The sequence below is a fragment of the Prosopis cineraria genome, unplaced genomic scaffold (genome assembly GCF_029017545.1).
Source record: "Prosopis cineraria cultivar Desert tree isolate PC_DT_omini unplaced genomic scaffold, ASM2901754v1 PC14, whole genome shotgun sequence".
In the NCBI taxonomy this organism is placed as follows: Eukaryota; Viridiplantae; Streptophyta; class Magnoliopsida; order Fabales; family Fabaceae; genus Prosopis; species Prosopis cineraria.
In genome coordinates, this window is record NW_026555345.1 from 24,657,360 (window position 1) to 24,680,786 (window position 23,427).

Genomic DNA, 23,427 nt, shown 5'->3' on the forward strand with positions numbered 1-23,427 from the left:
AGTGATATGAAAGTTAAAAGATGATGGGTGATCATAAAGTGAATATATAGACCAACAAATTAAAAATTCTGCCTATTAATAAAATATGTTAAGCTAGTTATTCAAAATCAATAGTCAAATTGTGGTTAATTTAATCGGAATCAACTTAACCATGATTAAAAATAATATAATTTAATTAAAATATATAAAAGTATATTCATATATATATGACATTGAGAGTAATGTTAAATAATAGAGAGACATTAATCTATAAGAAAATATATGAGTAAAATACAAAGACATCCCTTCAACTTTGTTAAAATTATAGAGATTTCCCCTTTATTTTTTCAACCATACACGTTAGTTTGTTTTTAATATTATTAGGAATATTTCATTTAAGATTCTAAAATACTTTATTACATTAATTAAAATCTGTGATAAAAATTTAAAATTACTAATATGCCCTCATAATCTAACATCTTCTCTCTCCTCCTATTTTAAAGAATATTATGATTATATTTATATAACAATTAGTAAACATAAAATTATATCTAAATTAATAAAATAAATTAAAAATTATAATAACTAATTTATCCCTCATTATATTAAATTCCTAATTATTTTAAATTTTAGAATTCATTAAATTTTTATTCATGTATATTTAAAATATTATTTTTATCAACTTATATATTTAAAATTTTAAAAATTGCTAATAAGTAAGTTTACTTAAATGAATCTTGAACTTGTATACTATGATAGTTTATTTATATTTACTATTATTTTTATCAACTTATATATTATAATTATTATTATTTGAAAGCTTCAATCATTCTTAAATAATATCATGTTAAAGAGGGGTATTTTAATCCACAATATATTATTTAATGGATAAGTAATGGTTGGATAAATGAAAATATAATTTTTAAACTAGAGAGGAGGTATGTGTATTGTAATTTTTTACTTCAAGAGAGGTATATATAAGTTTTAAAATAGAAGAGAGACATTTATAATTAAAGTGAAATATAAGGGATGTTGGTATACTTTACCCTATGGAACATTAATATATACCATGCATAGCTCAACAAAGTAAGGTTTACTAGTGCACAAATATGACTTACTGTTATTCTTTGTTTTTAAAATTCAAAACAAAGTCATTTCAAGAGCTCATGAGGAGAGGAAAACAAATATAAAGTATAACTCAACTGACCTGTTTAAGATTCTTAATCTATAAGTATTAATATTTTAAATTATCTCATATATTTGTATTGATATCGTGTCCAATATAGATATTTCTTTAATACGTATTTATAGAGTATCAAAAAAAATTTAATTTAAAAAATATTTTTGATACGTATTCAATACTTTTAATTACAAGCTAGTACTTTAAAGCTGATATTTGAAGACTTTTTTTTTTAAAAAATAAATTTTGTTAAATATTGCAATATTAATCTTTTTATTTCTAATATATTTTTTTGATTTTATTTTAAAATAAAATATTATATTTTCCTTAAAGAATAAGTTTTAGATATAATAAAAAATAAAAATTATATTTTTTTAATTATAAAAAATGTGGCTTTAAAATCTTAAGAGGAAAACTATTAGCAGAGATTAGGCAATAAGTAATTATGTATAGATAGAATAAAAGTATAATTATTTACTAAAAAAAATAAAAGTACAATTAATGAGTATGTTTTGTTTGATATTATTTACAATGCTGTATATGTATGCTATTTTAGATATTTTCTACATTAAAATTATATTTTTTTATTATTTTTTAGAAATATATAATTAGATATAAATAGAATAAAAATACAAGTAATGATTATGTTTTATTGATATTATTTTACAAGACTATATTTGACGCATGGTTGTTGTGTCGCGGCACACACCCACTGTTATGACAGCAAATTGCTGTCATGACATCCCTATAAACTTTTGAAGCACGCTGTTTCGCCATTTGATATCTGCTTTAAGTGATTCAAGTGTCCTACACGAAGTTCTTTGAGCCCTCTAACTAATGACACCAGTTTTACACTCAAATAATCATCCATTTAAAATATAAACACCTGAAGCTAAAATGGTTCATTTTCACTTCAAAACACACATCAAGGGTGTTTAACTCACAATACCAAATACTATTAGCACTAAAGACACTTTGACTAATCAAATGGACCACACACGACATGACCATTCAATCATAACACACAATTAAACATTCACATTCAAATTGACTATTAAAACCTTAATTTACAACAACATAAAGGGATGGATAAAGCTAACACACATGTCACTTAGTTATTTTGACACATAGATCTCGTCAAATTCTTCATTGGTAAGGTAACTGGGCCAAGCATATACATTTAATAAACAACATCAATCTTGAATTAAGATACGTCCACTTATCATAAATTCATATAAGTGATATCTAAAAAATATCATGCTCCTAAGTGGGCAGTATATAATGGCAATATTTGTTACAAACCTAAAGAGAAAGGGGAAAAGCTATACTACAATGCTCTTTATTTTTCAATTGCCCTTATCCTTACCAGAGTCCTCACTTGTAAAATATAATCACTGGGTGAGATAAATATCTCAATAATAAAATAATTTACTACTATTAATTAACATGCACAACTATAAGAGAGTAAAACTATGAAACTCCAAAGTATACATTTAGAATATCACCACATATTTTATTTATTAGTACAAATCTTTTACTACTAGCATGATCATTCTATTATCCGTGACTCAATATCACCCCGAATGAAACCATAGGCTCTTGGACCAAGTGCACATTCACAATAATTCGAGCTTACTTTCAATGGTAGCATCATCCGGCCAAAGATGTCCTATCTCACTTTCGGACTATAGTTTTCCCCTACCACACACAAATCAGGGTGTTGTTACTCCAACACCGCATCATTAATGCTAAAAGCGTTACTCTCCAATGCCGTATCCGACATGGATGCTAAGGAGAAAATCTCCAACACCGTGCCTCACTAGACACTAAGAAGATGCATGTCATATGGACTTTCACTAGTCCTTCGTACGGGTGAACTCCCACCCCGTAACATGATTATGTTCACACTCAACATATAATTACATATACATTTCAAATTTCTCAACTCATTCATGTATACTTTCATCATACTTATCATTTGCAAATAAATTTTCATCCAAAAAATCACATTTCGTAATATGCAAAGTTATCAAATTTTAAATTCAAATCCACATATTTACTCACAAACAGTTAAGCAATATAATCAATCAGTGTAAATTATTTCATTACCTTCCCCTTGTCACACATAAAAGGTTACCATGGTTCAACGTTAACTCCACACATTCTATACATACAATATAGCTCGAGCAATGCTCAATCTATACAATCAAGTGACAATATCAATGTATCACTTGGAATAACTCTAAATTCTCTAGGTTTTAAGTGTCTAAAATACCCAAATTCTTTTCTAACAATATCAACCATTCTCAAACACTCTAACCATCCTATTAAATATCTCAACACACTAAATTCATTAATCAATATCCCACATTGTCTCAAAATCCTCAAATTATACTTAGGGTTTGGCCAAAAAATTTTTAATCACCACACAACTCATAAACTTAAGGTTAGAGGCTTGATTTAACTCCCCAAGATCTTAAATAAATCAATGGGTTCGACCTCAACTCAAGAGAATCGAAAACAAAACCTTTCTTACCCCATCAATCTAGTTTTGCATGCATAAAAGAGGGAGAGGGAGAAGAAAGGAAGGCTTACCCAATGTATATGAAGCTTAAAAGACCTCCAAAATTACGTTGAAAGCAAGCTCTAGCAACCACAAGTCTCTCTTCATCGCTACTCTTGAGTTCCTTCTTTCTCTCTTCTGTTTTTCAAATCTGATTCACAATCTGATAAGTGTAGATTTTGCACGTGCGTTGTGAGGCATTGACATGCTCATTACGGCTCATGGCACAGAAAGTTTTACAAAATTTTAAACTCCTTTCTATGCCATGACCCACTTGAACATCGATCTAACCCTTATCTAAGGCTGTCCAAGAATTCAAAAATCATATTAGTATCTCATAAACCTCGCTAAATCAATAATTCATTTAAATTGACCAAATTACCCTTGAAAACACTGATAATTACTAATGAAAAAAAAACTTAGGATGTTACATCTAATACATGTATTAGTATCCATGCACCATAGTTCTTGATTAGATCATACAGAGACACTTCACTAGTTTAACCAATTAAACCAAGTTATGATTTAGTGTGTATTTTGATTAAATTTACAGCTAATGTTAGGAAAAAAGTTAGTGAATGTGACGTAATTTATATTTGATTACCTTTTTCTTAGAAGTTGGTTGAATAAACTGAATTTTATTTGAACGATTTAATTTAAAAGCCAAATGAAATGTATAATAATTAAAAATATTGAACTTTAAATTATAATTTTTTAAAAAAATAGTCTATATTTTCATCAAGCTTGTTTTGATATTTTTTAAATATAAGCGATTTTCTAAAAGAGAGAGAGAGAGAGAGTATTCTTCTGCTCCAATTTGGTGCTTTCTTGTCAATCATATACTTTTTAAAATTTTTGAAGATTAGAAAATAGTCAAAAATATTTTCAAATTTTTTTTTCAAAAAATAGTTGAGATATACAATGAAAAAAAATGTTCATAAATTTTTTTATATATATTTTTATGATTAATTTAATATTTTTTAAAAATATTAAACTTAAAGTTAATAATTTTTTAAAAAAGTAGATTAAAAATAAGAGTGTGTTAGCAGACAAAGTGAAGAAGAGGTGATAGAACAAGGTGAGAAAATAAAGAAAGAGAAATTGATAATTATTCTAAAGTCTTCTAGCGTTGCGCTAGTGAAGAAGCTCCTTCAGATAACTTTTTGAAAATGTTCATCTAATCCTCAAAGCTCTTTTGACAATTTTTTTTATTCAAACATGATTTTATATTTTATAACTGATTTTTTACTTTGTAATTAAGATTTGGGTTCTCCCAACCTTAGGTAGAAAATAAACCAACCATACCTTTAAATGTAAAATAATATGATCTAGGGTCAAATATATTGTGAACCCCACTCACATCCTAGTTAGAGCTGGAAATATGAACCTAGCCCATTGAGCTCGCCCATTTAAGCCCGTTTAATTGGAGGGTTGGATTTGTAATTAGGACTCTTTAAATGTAATTTAGGTTTAAATAGGTTGGCTCTAATGGACTAAAAAATAAACGAGCTGGCCTTAAAGAGCCGAGGCCAGCCCATTTAAACCTTGCATAATTTTTTTTGTATTTAAATATTTTTTTATTCAAATGATTAACTTTTGATAGACACTTGAACTTGAAAAAAAGTTTAAGCATGATTTATTTGTACATGCAAGGGAGAAAAAACATTAAAAAAATAACAACTAACCCTAAATTCCCTAACTTAATGCTCCAAATGACATTTCACCGATTCTGCCCTCTACGATTTATCTCTTATTCATGTGAATTGTGCTCATCTCATATCATTTGTCTTTATTGATAGCATCTCCTAAATCCTAACAGTGCTCCTCTTTCTGCGACCATGCTTTATTGTGCTCTTTTGTTTGTGACAGTGCTTCACCAAGCTCAAAGACTTAAACGATAGCATCTTTCAAGTCCTCCTCTTGCTCGAATAGAATTATAGTCTAATTTTCTTTTTCTTGTTCTTTACTTATTCTCAATTTTGCTCTTAATCAAACTCATGTCTATGATTCAGCTCTAATCCCAATTCACCAATTGCTTATTTAACCAGGTCATATTTTCAGCCAAAATGGGTGTATTTTTGTAATTTCAATCAATTTAAATCAATAATAAATTATTTTCATGTCGTGATGCAATATTTTTTTAAAAAAATAAAAGGTTATTGCCTTTCTAAAGTATGCTTCTTGAAGATAACACGTGTCATATATATGTACACACTTTCTATCTGGACTTTAATATAATATAAATTTTAAAACTCTTTTTTTTTCAAATATAAGATGAAATTAAAGTAATTAATGTTTTTATTTTAATTTTATCCCTTTTTTATTTATTATCATTTAAATTCATAAACAATAATTTATTACAGTCATTCATTAAAAAGAAGAAGTTTGGTCCAAAAAATTAATTAAAAAGAAGGGTAAAATTGAGAAGTTAAATTTTTTTCATATTCAATGTTATAACTAACATTTTTTAATAAGTATGAAGTTTAATAAATTTATCTTATACTCTTTTTGATCCTATTTATAAATAACTTTTAGCATTTTCACCAAAACAAAAAAAAAATAAAAACTCATTAACTTTGTCTAAAAATAAAAATTTAGCTTTAGTTTTATTAAATATATTTACTTTAATATAAATACTCTAGTATTTAATAGGGGCAAAATTATAAAGATAATATAATTATAATATAAATAACTTTCATTACTCTATAAATAAGACCATGGGAGTTTTAAGTTTCTGAGTAGTGTATATATATACATATTCTCTTAAATTTTTATTATAAAATACTTTTAACTTATTTCACGTATCTTAAGATAATTTAATTTTTTAATATCATAAAAATAAAATATACTTTTATTTTTATTATTAATTTTAAATAATGATACAACTATATTAAATATATTTATGTTAATTAAAAAAGGATAGAACCTAAAAACAATTTATTATTATAAGATGTTTATATTTTGAATGAAAAATTATTTTAAAATGCGCTTTATAAATAAAATTAGCATGAGCATGTAAAAGTGGTTGAGCCACCCATGTGCGCATTTGCTGTCACGGATATCGTCAAACGCCGAATCAATCAATTATTTATTATTATTATTTTTGTTTTTTTTGGACGAAGAATCAATCAATTATTAGCAATTTGTTGTTCCGCAATTGAAGGATTTTTTTTTTTTTAACAGCCCCCAATAATGAAGTAAGATCAAAGAATGAGAGTGCTAGGACTTGTTGACCCAAAATAGATAAAATTAAAAATCAAGACTACACACGCAGGGACGTACCACGTTGAGCAAAGAGGAGCCAAAAAAAAAAAAAGTAAAATTTGCTTTCTAGTTTTTTTTTTATTTGAAAACATCTGCAATCCACATAATACAAACATCATGCAGGAAAATAAAAATTAGTACGACTAAAGATTGGGATATAAACTTCCACCAAGGTGTCCAATTTTCTGGCATAATTTCCAACCAGTTATATCTAAAGAGGTTCAAAAGGGAGTGGGTGTCTTTTCTCAAAATTCTTCTAGCAGGATCTTTATCAGTTTCTCTATGAACATTTCCACAATCCTGCTTCTTGATAAGTACCACAATGACATCGGAAAATCCAGGAGGACCAAAAAAATCCGACCTTGAGTACCGTACGAATCTCCATCAGGATAAATTGAATGTTGCCTTCGTTCTGTCCAGCTACATTCTTTCTTTCAGCAATAAAAGTAAAATCATGGAAAATAAGTATTTTACTTCCCTTGGATTTACCTCTTCCTCACTGGATAATCTGATTGATGTCAGTAAAAAGAAACCAGACTTTTCGAGCCATTGCTATTTGAGGAGTGATCTTTTTAGAAGCAGACTAACAGGTCTTCACAGCTTCCCATTTCTTATCATGCTGTTTTTGCTTCTCAGCATCAGCAATTGAGCTTGAATAATAGCCCCAGCCCTGTTTATCATCTCTTTAATATGTTGAGGGTGAATTTGTTCTGCATTGAATTTTTTTTCTTACTGCTGCAATCCCAGAGAGCATGAACTATGAGCAGAATTTCCTTTAATTGATCTAGCCACTTCTTATCAGTTGTAACTTTGTTAACCAGTCAACAATGAATGATTTGATATTTGAGATTCCTTCAGATCTAATTGTGAGTTTTGATGAAAACCAAACAGCCCCAGCCAGATCACAATGAAGAAAGGTATGATTCAGATCTCCTCAGCATCACCGCATGTTAGAATTTTTGAATTAATTTTCACCCGTGATGAGTCATAACTCCAGTCATAATAAGTTGACCAGAATCTGATATTAATATATAATTAATAGCCAGAAAAAAAATGATCTTTTATCTTAATTGCAATTATTCCAATCAGCATGTTTTTTTTTATAATGAAATAAATTAATACTGATTAGATCTTCCTTTCACTCAGAGGCCTCCCTTCACTATAAATAGTAATCAGAGGTTGGAGGTAGAAATCATTTCAGAGTGAACAGTTCTCTTGTTCACTTTTTCTCTCCCTCTCTTTCTCTTCGATGCATTTGCTGTGCACTATAGTATAGACTCTAATAGTCTAAACTTGTGTGAGTAGTCAGATATATTTTACAGTGTCTGAATTTGTCAAGCCTCTAACCGACTTATTTATTCAGTTTATTATTTATTTAATATTCCTTCACTGCAAATGACACATCAAACTTTATTTTGCAAATGATGTTTATTCAAAATGTTCGAAATAGGAGTTGCTTCATTGGTAATTTTTTAAGAGAGTAAAAGAACCCTGAATGGTAGTTCAATCTTTCAAAACTCTTTCAAGTTGGCTCCTTGGGCATAAGGCAAGATTTGATTGTGTTCAGCCATGAGAGAGGAGAATGCTTTTTTAACTGAGTAAATTCCATCAGTTGCTTTGTTCCAGACAGGAAAATCATTCTGGTCATACAAGGAGAAAGGTGTTCTTAATATATCATCCGTATCATTGCGGCAACAGAGAGAGGAAATAAGTTGTTGATTCCAAACAGCATTATACATATTAATTATCAATTACCCCATATTCTCTTTAAAATGATCAAGTATACATATTTAAAAATATTCTTAACTCTTATATTTGTTATTAAAATAAATTTATAATACAAATAAAACTAATATATCTTTAAACTTTTCATATAATTTATTTATATATTACTTTAGTTAATATTTAAAATTATATTTTCTTCAAATATATCAATATTTGTATTTACCTTAAACATTGCTCCCTGATAAATTTTTATGGGTGCATTACTGGACACACGCACGCCTGTATTGATTAATAAATGAATGCCATACTTATATCCCTTAAGTTTTAGCATGATCTAGACATGTATGCCATGTGTAAGATCAAGAATCATCAATACTTTATTAATTTTTTCTTTGTTAGTAGCAAACGTTACGCTATGAAATTTGAGTAAAGTATTGATTTTAAATAATTAATTTTTATTCATTTCGTAATCTTCCAAACTAGTACTTCGAATTTTGCTTTGCAACATGAAATTTGAAGGAGTCATGATTAAGAACGTTACGAAATGAATAAAAAATTAATTATTAATTTAAAATTCTGCCTGTTTGGATGGCACAAAAAATCGATTTTTTGATCCAAAATCTTGTTTTGAACAAAAATTGTCCAAACACCACAAAATTTTGGTAATCGATTATTGGGCCCAAATTAGATTTGAAAATAAGCTGGATGAAGCAGCTTCAAGATTCAGTTTTATCCTTACAGCCTTAATTATTTGTCAGGGCGTTTGGCCTGCCAATATTACCCTCTTCCTTGTTTGACTTGCCAATATTACCCTCTTTCGTGCTGTCACTTGAAAGAAGCTTGGAGCTTGATGTTTTCTCCTGGCCGGAGTAAAAAATTGAAGCTATTTTTCTAAAAAAAAAAAGATCTCCCTATTTTTTGTGTGGGCTAAATGTGATCTAAATCAAATTTTTCTCTTTTATTAAATTTATTTAAATTAAAATATATTAAGATATTTATTTATGTAAATTAGAATGTTAATATTAATACACTTTAAAATTTTATAATTAATCAGATATATAATTTAAATAATATATTACTTTTTAAATAAAAATTTAACAAATTTAATAATATTAGACACAAATTTATCAATAATTTAATTTTAAAAAATAATGTTCATTATGATAATTTATATCGCTAAAAGTTATTCTGACTAAATTATTCAAACATTTTTAATTATATTAAAATTAATTTAAAAAAATAGTATCCAAACATATTAGATTATAACATAATCAATTATAATTAAAAATTATTTATATTAATTAATTATTTTTATAATTAATTATACTTAATTAAAATTTAAATGACCTCATTATTACCTTTTTGAGGAAATTGATGAAATTCAAACGCACTCCACGCCACATGCTTACCCCTTCTCTTATAAAGAAAATTAACAGAGGACAGAATAACACACATCTCCAATACACTCATACACATTTACCCCTTACCTACGCGGAGAATAGATATATAACCCACAGCCTCCCTCTACCAAGGAGGTAAGGAGGTGTGGGCTATCATTGAAGGAGTGGAAGAACTATTTTTCTATTGCAAATTATTTGAAAGTAAGTTACTAAGTTTGGTATTTTAATTATAAATTATTAGAGCTATCTCCTAGAATAATTTTTTTAAAAAAATTTAATAATTCTTTCACTCCTTCAATTACAATAATTTTCAACTCTTTCTCAAAATCAATAGTTATTTATTTTACAATACATGCTACACACTTAGAAATTGCATATTTTCAAATTGCAATCTAAAATAAATAGCTTCTCTTTTTTAGTATTGGTCCTTAATTTAGGGCATTGGGATTAGGCCAAGTGCTTCTATTTCTTTCATAAAACAAATAAATTATTGAAGAGCTCCTCCATTTCATGGATTCAAAAGATCGAAGCCTTGATAGCATTAGGTAGTGCACAAAGGATGGCGAAACAAGTGGTTGCATCCACCTACTGTGATGACAGAGGATGAGACGTCAGAAATAAGGGATAAGGGCACACTACTATTTTCAGAAGAGATGTATTTAGGTTCGAGATTCGAGAGCATGAGTTTCTAAGAGAACATCATAATAGTGGTGCACGATTAAAATTTTTTTATATGGGCAATTGAGTATCTTTACTTGTTAGTTATGATTACTGAAGAACCATGAGACTTATGTGGGGTTTTTGAATCTTGTGAAATTTACCTTGAATAAATTGCTTTCTCGAGACTTAATTGTCATTTTTTCAAAAAATTTTATATGATGACATGACACAACATGTCGTCTAACACGGTGTATCTATGGCCTTTTATTCAAAAAGAAGACGAAAAAAACATCTTATCATAAATTATTGAAAAAATCATTCTTCACTCCCCAGGCATGTATAAATAATTAATATAAATATGGAAAATTTCAATAAAATTAAAAATTACTCTCAAATAATTTTTTTTTTGGTTCGAAGTTACCAATTTACTATATTGTTGATTAATTACTGCTCGATAGTACGTTGCTAATTAATCGAGTTGTTTAATTAACTAAATAGTAATAACTAACAACCTAGTGTACTCCCACAGAAAAATTGCAACTTTGTGCTAAATTTATCTGTCCTGCACTTCATATTCTTTCACAGTTTACATTTTTCTTCCATATATATATATATATATATATATTATCATGCATCTTGCATCACGACATTTCATTCATCATAAACCTTAGAAGAAAGACGATGAGTTGGCACGGCCGACAAGTGCTTGGATCTCGGTATAGAGAGGCCAAATGATTCGGTCATGTCCAAATCAGCAGGTTTCATCCCAAAAGGAAGCTCCCAATTGAAGCAGTGCACAAGTTGAGCCATAACGATTTTAACCGTAGTTAAACCCATCTGCATCCCGGGACATTTTCTACGACCCGACCCGAATGAAGGAAGTTGAGAATCATGTTCTTGAAAAACGTTGTTGGAGTTGCTATTCAAGAACCTTTCTGGATAAAACACTTCAGCATCATCTGACCATATGCGAGGGTTTCGTCCTAGTGCCCATAAATTTACTAAGATTTGTGAGTTTTTCTCTATGTAGTATCCATCAACGATAGCATCTTCTGTGGATGCTCGTGGAATGAATGGAGCAACTGGGTGGAGCCTCAAACTCTCCTTGACCACCAAGTTCAAGTAATTCAGCTTTGAAAGATCTGATTCTTCCACCATCCTGTTCATTCCCACCACAGTTTCTAGCTCATCTTGTAGATTCTTCATCACCCTTGGATTTCTTAGAAGTTCTGATAGAGTCCACTCGATGCTGACGGCAGAAGTTTCGTATGCCCCAGCAATCATAGATAATGCTACAGCCTTAATGTGATCTCGAGTAATTTCATGGTTTCGTTCATCATCTGTGACCAGTAACGACAGTAAAATGTCTATAAAGTCTTCACCTTGCCCATCCTTTTGTACATTAAGAGCTTGCTCGTGCTCCTTTACTATCTTCTCCAATACTTGGTCAAGAGCTCTACTTGTTTCCTTTAATTGACGTGTTAATCCCTGAAAAACAGAGAGATTTAAACAGGTTATTGACGGTATCAATGACAATCTAGATCTTTGAGTGTAAGATTTAATTAACGCTTTTAACCAGAAATAAATGAAACAATGAGTTAAAGGAGAATGTTATGAGAAAGTATTTCTATAATTTCTCTGTATAATTAGATTAAGGCATAGAGCATAGCAAAAACTAGAACTGTCATTTAGTGTTCTTTCTGTATTTTATACTAACATATCTGACAATCATTCAATTAAATCGAAGGTCTCCATAATATCATTCGAGACTGAGTGAAAGCATTTGGGACATGCCACAAGTCTAAATCCAGTACTTCGTTCTCTACTTTAAAACTATTTTGTTGAAAATGATTCTCTGTTTAATTTCATGCAAAAGGACTAAATTGAAACGTTAAATTCATCAAACTAATTAAGACAAATGAATCATACCTGAAGATCAAAGGTTTCCAGCCAAGGCACAAAATCTGCAAGATTGAATGCTCCGGTCAAGCTTAAGCAACTTGAGAGAAGGCCCTTGATATCAAATTGATCATCTTTACTACGTCCCAGCACCATCTTATAAACCACATCTTCCAAAAGTTGGTGCACCTTCTCACTCAAGTTCACGACCTCACCTATTGTTGCAGCTGGCTCAAGTGATGACTTTACCATGATTCTCAATTCCTCCCTCCTCATAGGACCAAACAAGTCCACTTTTGAAGCACTGAGAAGGTGTTGGGCACACATCTTCCTCATGTCGCGCCAGTATGAACCATACTCAGAAAATACAATACTCTTGGATCCGTAAAATAAGTAATCCACGGCTTGAGTTTTGGCTCGAGCTGCAAAAATAGGGTCATGGGTCTTAAGGAATAGTTCAGCAGCTTCAGGAGAGGAGACCACAGTGACTGGGACCTGTCCTAGCCTCAAGGACATGATGGATCCATATTTGCTGGCCAGAGTTTGAAGGTTGCGATGTGGGAGAGTGCCTAGCAAGTGAAAATTCCCAATAATGGGGAGGGCCAAAGGACCTATATACATAGTGAAGATGCATTGAGAATGACAGAAAATTTATCAACAAGAAATATATCAGTGCAGATACCAGAAAGCAAAAAGAAAAAAGGAAGAACAGAGGAAAATTGTGTAACAAGTACATGCATACCTGGAGGACGTTTGGTCTGGTTATTTGGACGCAAGAAGATAAACAGAATCATGTAAATGAAAGTCAGGAGGAGGATTAATGCAGGAATGGCTACAATTGAAGGAATCATGTTTGACAGAGAAAATGGAGAAATAGAGGACGTTGATGATGAGTGATGATTGATCAATAAGTATGAGGTCACAACATATAGGATGATCAGTTAGTGATCACTGGCTAGGAAATAATTTTATGTTCGTTGGGAAAATAAATATCTATGCATTATTGCGGGGACTATATTGTATTGTGGCCAGATTTAGAAATGATGTACACATGGGATGGGAAAGCAACAAAATATCCAACTGCAGCTGATTATTGAGTGTTTTTCTTTTTAGTTGGTTTTGACTATCCAGTATTCACGTGTGTAATATTTTTTTTGAATATTAATAAAATGATCTTTTTTCTGGCAAAAAAAAAAAAGATTACAAAAGAGCAACATAGAGCTTGTTCTTAAACCATAAATCAACAAGCGTATGGAATTCTAAGTTCCTTTTTGACACATTATTTTCTAAAAAAATATTTGAAAACACTGCAATATTCCTTTACAATTAGCAAAAGCTAACTCTAACTATTAATTAACCTAAATATTACAAAAAATGAAATTAAAAATTACAGAAAAAGATAAAAAAATTACAAATAAGTATTATATAAAAAATTAATATCAATTAAGTTATTTAAATTATAAATAAATATAAAAAAATTAATGTCACTTCTTTTACATGTAAAAGGCTAAGATTTAATTTTGACGGAGCATTTTAACCAATTACCAAGTGCTATCAGATTATCATTATTTATTTTAAATGTTTTCAAACTTATAGTTTAAGGATAAAATGATCACTTATCCCAAAAATTAATGTTAAATCATGATTTTATCATCATTTAGGTTTTTAAGTTGAGTATTCATTCTCTTATATTTTAACGCTAAAAATCTTTTTGAAAAGAATGTTAATTTAATAACAACTTTTTAAGAGGTTTTTAATTATTATCCTCCCATCCTTTTCAGTAACCAGATCAAACTTTTAAATCTAGAGAGTAAAATTACAATGCCACAATTGAGATAAGATATAAGTGTCGTGAGTGCCAAGATATTTAGTCCATAACTTTAGCATGATTTAGACATTTTACCTAACCCAAAAGTAAAATGAAGGTACAATATGTAACAACTTTGATATTATGATATTCAATGAGCCCTCGTAGGATTGTAGAAGCTTTTTGGTATTAGATATAGTTAGATCTTAATCTTTTTATACAGTTTTCCATAGCCTTCTAATAAAAAATGGTGAAACAAAGGTGGTGAAAATTAAAATGATTGTTGACACAATAATTCAAGAATCAATGGTTCAATATTAATTGAATCTGCAACAACCTAATTATAATTAAAATAATGCTCCTTTCTATCTCATTTATAAGACACATTTTAAAAAGCCAGTGCAGCTTTGTAAGTAATATTTAAAAATTATTTTTAAAATTATTTTTCATAAAAGAGAAAAAATAACATGGCATCACTTTTTAGATTTGTTATATATGAAGCACCGATACTTCAAATTGCCTCATATATTTATGTTAGTATCATGTCCAATGTCGATATTCATCGATATTTCTTTGATACATATCTATAGAGTATTGAAATATTATTTTTTAATATTAAAAATAATTTTTGATACGTATCAAATACTTTTAAATTGCGAGTTGATACTTTGAAGTCAATATTTTGAGGCTATTTTTAAAAAATTAAATTTTATTAAACATTGCTATATTAATTTTTTTTGTTTCTAACATATTTTTGTGATTTGTTTTTACAGTCAAAGATTAGATTTTTCCTAAAAAATAACTTTGTGATATAAAAGGATAAAAAATTATATTTTTAATTATAAAAAAGTAGGAATGTAATTTTTTGGCATATAAACTCTAAGTATGGAACTATTAGTAGAAACTAGGTTGTTGGCAATTAAATAAAGATGGAATAAAAGTATAATAATAATTTTTTTTTGCTTGGTATTATTGTAAAGAATTATATTTGTATGCTAGATTGGATATTTTTAAATTAAAATTATATTTTTAATGTTTTTGTGATTTTTTATAAACATATTTGCACATATTAGAAATATATCATATCATATGTTTTTTAAAATAAAAAAATCGACATATTGGATACGCTACTTGATTGTCATCTATAAAGCTGCATGAGCATGATGTCACGACCATAAGTTTTTTGAATAGAGCTCACCTTCAAAAGGTGCCTTATATAGGAAAGCTGCCTGACTAACTTATAAACTACACTTTACTAATGTAACTTTTTGATAAAGGACTCATAATATAACCCATCTTTTAAGAGGAGGTATTCGCAATAGCACACACTCCATTGTGCGTCACTCGACCTATGCTCGATTAGACCTATGCTCGATTAGTCACTCTATAGGAGGCTTCTTTTGCCAAAGGCAACTTTCAACGAGAGTATTAACGTTGTGACTATAAGCTCCCTAAATAAAACTCGCTCCTAAAAAGCATATTATAAAGGGAGGATATCTGATTGACTTATAAATCATATTATATTAATATAATTTTTTGATATAAGACTCATGACATATGACATATAGACAGAACATGATTTAGACGTTCCACCTAATCAGTTACATTTTTTTTGTAATGATTTGCGAACTAGCTTTACCGTTGTAACCTCTTGTCCTGTTTGGCCAAAAAAACCAAAAACCTCTTGTTTTGAATGTATCGAGGCAGCTTCAACTGCTGTAAGTAGCATTTAACTTTGTTTTGTTGTGCTTCAGCTTGGCACGTCAAGTAGCTTTGAAACTGAAATTATTAAAAGTGCAAGATGAGAGAAATTTCCTAAATATAAAAATAACAACAAGGCCTCAAAATGTTACAAATTTTTTTTTACAAATCTCTAAATATTTTTTAATATTAATAATTTTTTGTGATATGGCTAAATTATTCCGTTTCAAAATAAAAAGTAACAGCTTTAGTCTAAAAAAATAAATCTAGACAATTACTTTAGTTTAAATAATGATTATTTTTCTTCTAATAATAACTAAAATAAAACAAGCAATCACAACTTTTTTTGATCAAAAATTACACTTGGATTAAAGTAGTTGTTGCTTGAACTAATTAATGAATTAACAGATATTTATAACATTTGGACTTTAATAAATAAAAAATTTACGTATAAAAATTGTAATTGCTTGTTTCATTTTAGTCATTATCATAAAAAAAATAATTGCTTAACTAAAGTAATCACGGATATTTACAATATTTAGACTTTATTAAATAAAAAATATATATAGAAAAAGTTATAATTTTTTGTTTCATTTTAATTATTACTAGAAAAAGTAGTTATTTCTTAAGTTAAAGTAGTCACTAATATTTAATTTTTTTAAATGAGGGTATTTTAACAAAAATCATTAATGTCAAAAAGTCCTTAAAAATTTGAAAAGAATTATGATATTTCACGAGATCTTATTGTCATTTGCATATTTTAAGAGGATTTTTTTTTTATCATTTCCCTATTTAAAAGGTCTAATATATTATAAGTTATCTATTTTCATATCATTTTTCTAGTCTTTTAAGTTGAAAAATCATATATTAAAATTTTGTAATTAAACGATTTTAACATTAATTTAACTTTTAATAAATAACATAGTTAATTCATTTAATCTATTTTGTAATATGGCTAATCTTAAATAAGATTTAAGCAATATAATTTTAATTTTTAAAAATTTCTTCCAGCAATGACAATTGTTATTGATATTGTAAAATAAAAGGATAATGAAACATTTAATCCATCAAGTTTATCTTAATTATTGATTTAGTTTTTTAAATTTAATTTTTATCAATTTAATCCCTTATATTTTCTTAGATTATTCTATTAGCCCTTTAAATTTTAAAACACATATTGACTCTCAATATAATTTAATATGTAAAAATATATTGATGATTTAACATGTATATGTGACTACATAATAACAAATTAACTCTCAAATAAGTTTAATTTTTATCAATATCTTTACAATGTATTTTGTTATCTTGTTTTTCAAAACTTTAGAACATATCTTTCAATACCTAATTAATTATGTTCATTATTATTATTATGCATGATTTCCATTAATATTTTGTTATCTAAGTTAATAAATTTTAACAATGTAACATTTTTTTAAACAATAAGGATTAAATCAGTAATCAAAATAAACTTAGAGGATTAAATTTATAAAAATTAAATTTAAAGGACTAAATTGATAATTAAGCTAAATGTGAGGGATTAAAAGTTATATCATTCCTGAAATAAAAAATAAAAGAGAAACAAGCATAAATTTCAAATTTTGAAATTTTAATGCCATTCTCTTGAATTTCTTCTTTTGCCCTTATAATTTTATTTTATATTCTACACATTCAATCCATGGATATATTGACACACATGTTTTTTCTAATTTTATTTATAAGTTACTTCTAACATATTTAATAAAAATCAAGAATAATCTTAAACCTCATTAATTTTATTTTAAAATTTAATAAATTTTCACCTCTATTCTCTTGATAAAGATAAAAAGAACTATTTTTAATAATTTTTTTAACATTTAATAAGGGTAGAAAAGTAAAAATAAACACAAGAAATAGCGGAGTGCTGATCAAAATTAATGTTCTCCTTTACTTTATGAATAAGACCAGACCAGTATATTATGCAATAAAGAAAAACACCAAAAATACTAAATTCCCTCTTGGGCACTTCGTATTCTGTGGAGATGCCGGAGAGAAGATTTGCAGCTGTGGAGGTGGTGGCTCCGGTTATGGCACACTGAACAATCTGTTCATGAGAAGAGTCATCTAATGTAAGAGCAAGAGCTGCCCCGGTGATTGCTCCCGCAACTGCACTGTTTTTCTGCATCAAACACAAATACACAATTCATGATTACACTATCAACATTTAAGTGAATACCAGAAACAAAACAGTCTGCAGCTAAGCTAAGGAAAACCTTCATGCCCGAAGCAATGAGACAGATTTAATTCTTGTCATTGTTCATTTTAAGTGTGGTCCATAAAAGGGACTGTTAGCTTCATCCATATAAAATCTTGAACTTTTGGCATAACGGTAAACCTCTTGATCCAAACAAAGGCCAACTATATTAGTGACAAGAACATTGAATATTTTCTTTTAAAAAAATAAGTTTGGGTCGTAAACTTAAACCAATAGTGAAATCCAATCATGAACTCCACGAGCCTCCTTCAGACCATATGTGAGACCTGAATATATTCCTGCGGTCAAACCTGTATGAGAGGAGAAGAAATTGTTAAGGTTCAGAATAGCTCGATGACGTCCAAGAGATAAACATCATAAGCATGAGAAAACTCAGAAATATAAATTTACTCTGTCTCTAAAATATTATTATACTAACAACTGAACGCATTACAAGTAAATTCAGTGTTTATGGAAAAATAAAGTGGACCGTAGCATAAAAGATATCATTAATTGCCCCATTGTAAGGACTCTTTTCCAGTATTTTTCACCTGATCAAAAAGAATAAAGGCAGCACTCATTAGCAAAGAAATCCATGATACAGAAAAACATGACATTCCACCAATAAAAAAAAAAGAAAAAAAAATGACATGACAGTATTATTTATGTACATATATTGATACACTCCTACACAACATCCTTGCCCCATAGAGAAGGCCACCGCACTCAGCACCATACCAATGCAAGGTTAGATGAGGAGGTGGTGTTGCTATTTAAACAACATGCCATATATATATATATATTGGCATTTATATAAAGTTTAGCATAAAAGTACAATTGTAGAACATTAAGACGAAGACACCAGGTTTTGAAAAAGCTCAGGGAAAACTTCAATGTTGTAAGTTTTATGAGAAATCTGACCATGGCCTCAAGAGATTTACTGCTGTCCTCTCCTGCATTTACAAGACAAAAATTCACAAAACAATATCGAAGGGAACACATACAAAATGACATCGTAACAAACAACAATGTCTTCTGTCTGGAAGACGATTTTTATTGGCACCAGGTAGCACTTCTGGTGGTAGGACGTAGCCCAGCACCTAATTAAAAATTGAAACAGTAAATGCTGAATTGTGTGTACCATAGAGTTTCCATATCATACATATGGGATCAATCAAAAGCACTGGCGGCCAGCGCTGAAGCCACAGCCGGAGCTCCGGCACAAATGGCCTGACCACCAACAGGCTGACCATCATCGCCAAAGCTCCAGCGATGCGGTTAATGGTACGGAAACTCTCAAAAGGGGGCTAAGAAGAATTCGAACCCAAGACACCTTAGTCCCTCAAGTTAAAGACCATTGAGTTAAGTAATCCCTTAATACGTTCACATATAGTGCAAACTAATATATATTTAAATTTTGTTTCCAGACATTTGCTTCACCTATTTTCAATTTTGGACGTGTTGTTATTAATATTTGAATATTCATTTGTTAATATTTGGACTTGAATTGTCAATATTAAAAAATGAGTTGCTAATTTCTAAAAACCAACTTATTTTTTTATTATTGATAAGTTACCAATATTGTGATAAATAAAACAATATATATATACACACATATGTTATAAATTCAGTTTCAAAATATTTTCATAACCGTCATTAATTATGAATGAGTTGTTATTAATATCTAAATAATTATTTGTTAATTTTTTGGACTTAACTTATCAATAGTCAAAAATCAAGAGTAACTGTTGGATGATTACTGTTTTTTGTTTTGTTTTGATTTGTTTTGATTTGTTTGTTTGTTGTTTCCTTGTGTATGTGTTTTTTTTTTTCCATAAGTTTGTGTATTAGGTGGTTTCTAGATTTTTTTTTTAAGTGTTTTTGTTATCTTCTGACTATTGACGTGTGTTCTTTTTTTATTAATAAAATGAACTCTTTTTTGGCCAAAAGAGATAGCAATAACTAACAACCTAATAAATTATTCTCTTTTGCACTTCATATTCTTTCACAGTCAACATTTTTCTTCCATATATCATCTTGCATCACGGCCTTTCATTCATCATAAACCTTCGAAGAAAGACGATGAGTTGGCACAGCTGACAAGTGTTTGGCTCTCGGTATAGAGAGGCCAAATGATTCGGTCATGTCCAAATCAGCAGGTTTCATCCCAAAAGGAAGCTCCCAATTAAAGCAGTGCACAAGTTGAGCCATAACGATTTTAACCGTAGTTAAACCCATCTGCATCCCGGGACATTTTCTACGACCCGAACCGAATGAAGGAAGTTGAGAATCATGTTCCTGAATAACGTTGTTTGAGTTGCTATTCAAGAACCTTTCTGGATAACACTTCAGCATCATCTGACCACATGCGAGGGTTTCGTCCTAGTGCCCATAAATTTACTAAGATTTGTGAGTTTTTCTCTATGTAGTATCCATCAACGATAGCATCTTCTGTGGATGCTCGTGGAATGAATGGAGCAACTGGATGGAGCCTCAAACTCTCCTTGACCACCAAGTTCAAGTAATTCAGCTTTGAAAGATCTGATTCTTCCACCATTCTGTTCATTCCCACCACAGTTTCTAGCTCATCTTGTAGATTCTTCATCACCCTTGGATTTCTCGAAAGTTCTGATAGAGTCCACTCGATGCTGACGGCAGAAGTTTCGTATGCCCCGGCAATCATAGATAATGCTACAGCCTTAATGTGATCTCGAGTAATTTCATGGTTTCGTTCATCATCTGTGACCAGTAACGACAGTAAAATGTCTATAAAGTCTTCACCTTGCCCATCCTTTTGTACATTAAGAGCTTGCTCATGCTCCTTCATTATCTTCTCCAATACTTGGTCAAGAGCTCTGCTTGTTTCCTTTAATTGACGTGTTAATCCCTGAAAAACAGAGAGATTTAAACAGGTTATTGACAGTATCAGTGAGGATCTAGATTTTGTGGTGTCCCAAATCCTTTCAAATATCATACCTGAAGATCAAAGGTTTCTAGCCAAGGCACAAAAGATTGAATGCTCCGGTCAAGCTTAAGCGATATGAGAGAAGCCCCTTGAGATCAAATTGATCATCTTTACTACGTCCCAGCACCATCTTATAAACCACATCTTCCAAAAGTTGGTGCACCTTCTCACTCAAGTTCACAACCTCACCTATTGTTGCAGCTGGGTCAAGTGATGACTTTATCATTATTCTCAATTCCTCCCTCCTTATAGGACCAAACAAGTCCACTTTTGAGTTTTGAAGCACTGAGAATTAGGTGTTGGGCACACATCTTCCTCATGTTGCGCCAGTATGAACCATACTCAGAAAATGACATACTCTTGGATCCGTAAAATAAGTAATCCACGGCTTGAGTTTTGGGTCGATCTGCAAAAATAGGGTCATGGGTCTTAAGGAATAGTTCAGCAGCTTCAGGAGAGCAGACCACAGTGACTGGGACCTGTCCTAGCCTCAAGGACATGATGGATCCATATTTGTTGGCCAGAGTTTGAAAGTTGCGATGTGGGAGAGTGCCTAGCAAGTGAAAATTCCCAATAATGGGGAGGGCCAAAGGACCTGTAGTGATGCATGCATTGAGAATGACAGAAATTTGATCAACGAGAAATATATCAGTCCAGATGCCAGAAAGCGAATAAAAGAAAAAGAAAGAATAGAGGAAAACTGTATAACAAATACAAACCTGGAGGACGTTTGCAAGCGTCTTTGGCCTGGTTATTTGGACGCAAGAAGAGACACAGAATCATGTAAATGAAAGTCAGAAGGAGGATTAATGCAGGAATGGCTACTATTGAAGGAATCATGTTTGACAGTGAAAATGGAGAAATGGAGGACGTTGATGACAAGTGATGATTGATCAACACGTATGAGATCACAATATATATAGTGTGATCAGTTAGTGATTAGTGGCTAGGAATTAGGAAATGAATACTTAATTGGCATTATTGCATGCACTAAATTTTATTGTAGCAGTATTTAGAAATGATATGGACGTGGGATGGGAAAGCAACAAAATATCCAAGTGTAACGGTATGGATGAATTCCTCACGGAAGATCAACGACCAGGGTACTTGTGATTTAAAAATGAATGCGATTTTAATAAGATATTATTAAAATGAATATAATATTTTTACTTACTTAGTGATGATGTTGTTAATAATAATAATAATATTGATTAAAATGATATTTCTGTTATGTTTTTTTATATAGAAAAAAAATTGATATTTACTTCTCAGCATTTATAATTTTCTTGATTCTTTTATGTAATAGTGTTAGTATTAAGGGCAACATCACATGGTTTTCAAATATTGAGTTAGAATATTTAAGGATGAAATTATCATTTAACCCAAAAATTAATGCTAAATCAGGATTTTATCATAATTTTGGTTTTTAAAATGAGTCTTCATTATCTTATATTTTAACACTAAAAATATTTTTTAAAAAATCCTAATTTAATAATCCCTATATCCAAAATTATAAGACAATGTTGAAAAACTTTTGTTATCCCAAAATGCTCCTCCAATTCTTATTGTATAAGATACTTTCAACTATTTTAAACATTTAAAAAAAGTTATTTTTTTCTTGATATCATAAAAAATGTGATATACTTTAATTTTTATCATTAGCTTTAAATTATGATACAATTATATTAAATGCATTCGCCTTAATCAAGAAAAGATAAAATTAAAAAAAAATTAATTATTACAAGATGACCTGCATTTTGAACCAAAATTTATTTTTAAAAGTTGTCCTACAACTATGACCAGAGGAAATATACTTCTCTTGTCCTATTTATAAGGCATTTGTCAATTTCAATATTCCTCTTTATATTTTTGTCTTTATTAAATACTTTGAATAAAAATATTAGTAATGAGATTTAAGAATATTTTTTAGGAGTAAAAGTAAAAACTTATTAAATTTTAAAATAAAAGTTAATGAAATTTATTGTTTTTCTTGATTTCAATAAAATATACTGAAAGTGACTTATAAATAGAATTAAAAATAGCAAGACAAT

At 29.5% G+C, this 23,427-nt stretch overlaps 1 protein-coding gene and 1 pseudogene across 1 annotated transcript; both read right to left on the reverse strand.

Annotated features, from left to right (window-relative positions):
* Positions 1–11,258: 11,258 nt before the first annotated feature.
* Positions 11,259–13,571, reverse strand: LOC129293711 (cytochrome P450 CYP736A12-like). The gene is made up of 3 exons (XM_054931797.1): positions 13,413–13,571; positions 12,701–13,281; positions 11,259–12,259 (listed from the first exon to the last, which is right to left on the reverse strand). The coding sequence occupies exons 1-3, from the start codon at positions 13,519–13,521 to the stop codon at positions 11,423–11,425; spliced, it is 1,527 nt and encodes a 508-aa protein (XP_054787772.1). The 5' UTR covers positions 13,522–13,571; the 3' UTR covers positions 11,259–11,422.
* Positions 13,572–20,439: 6,868 nt separating this feature from the next.
* Positions 20,440–22,205, reverse strand: LOC129292248 (cytochrome P450 CYP736A12-like; annotated as a pseudogene).
* Between the last annotated feature and the right edge of the window lie 1,222 nt (positions 22,206–23,427).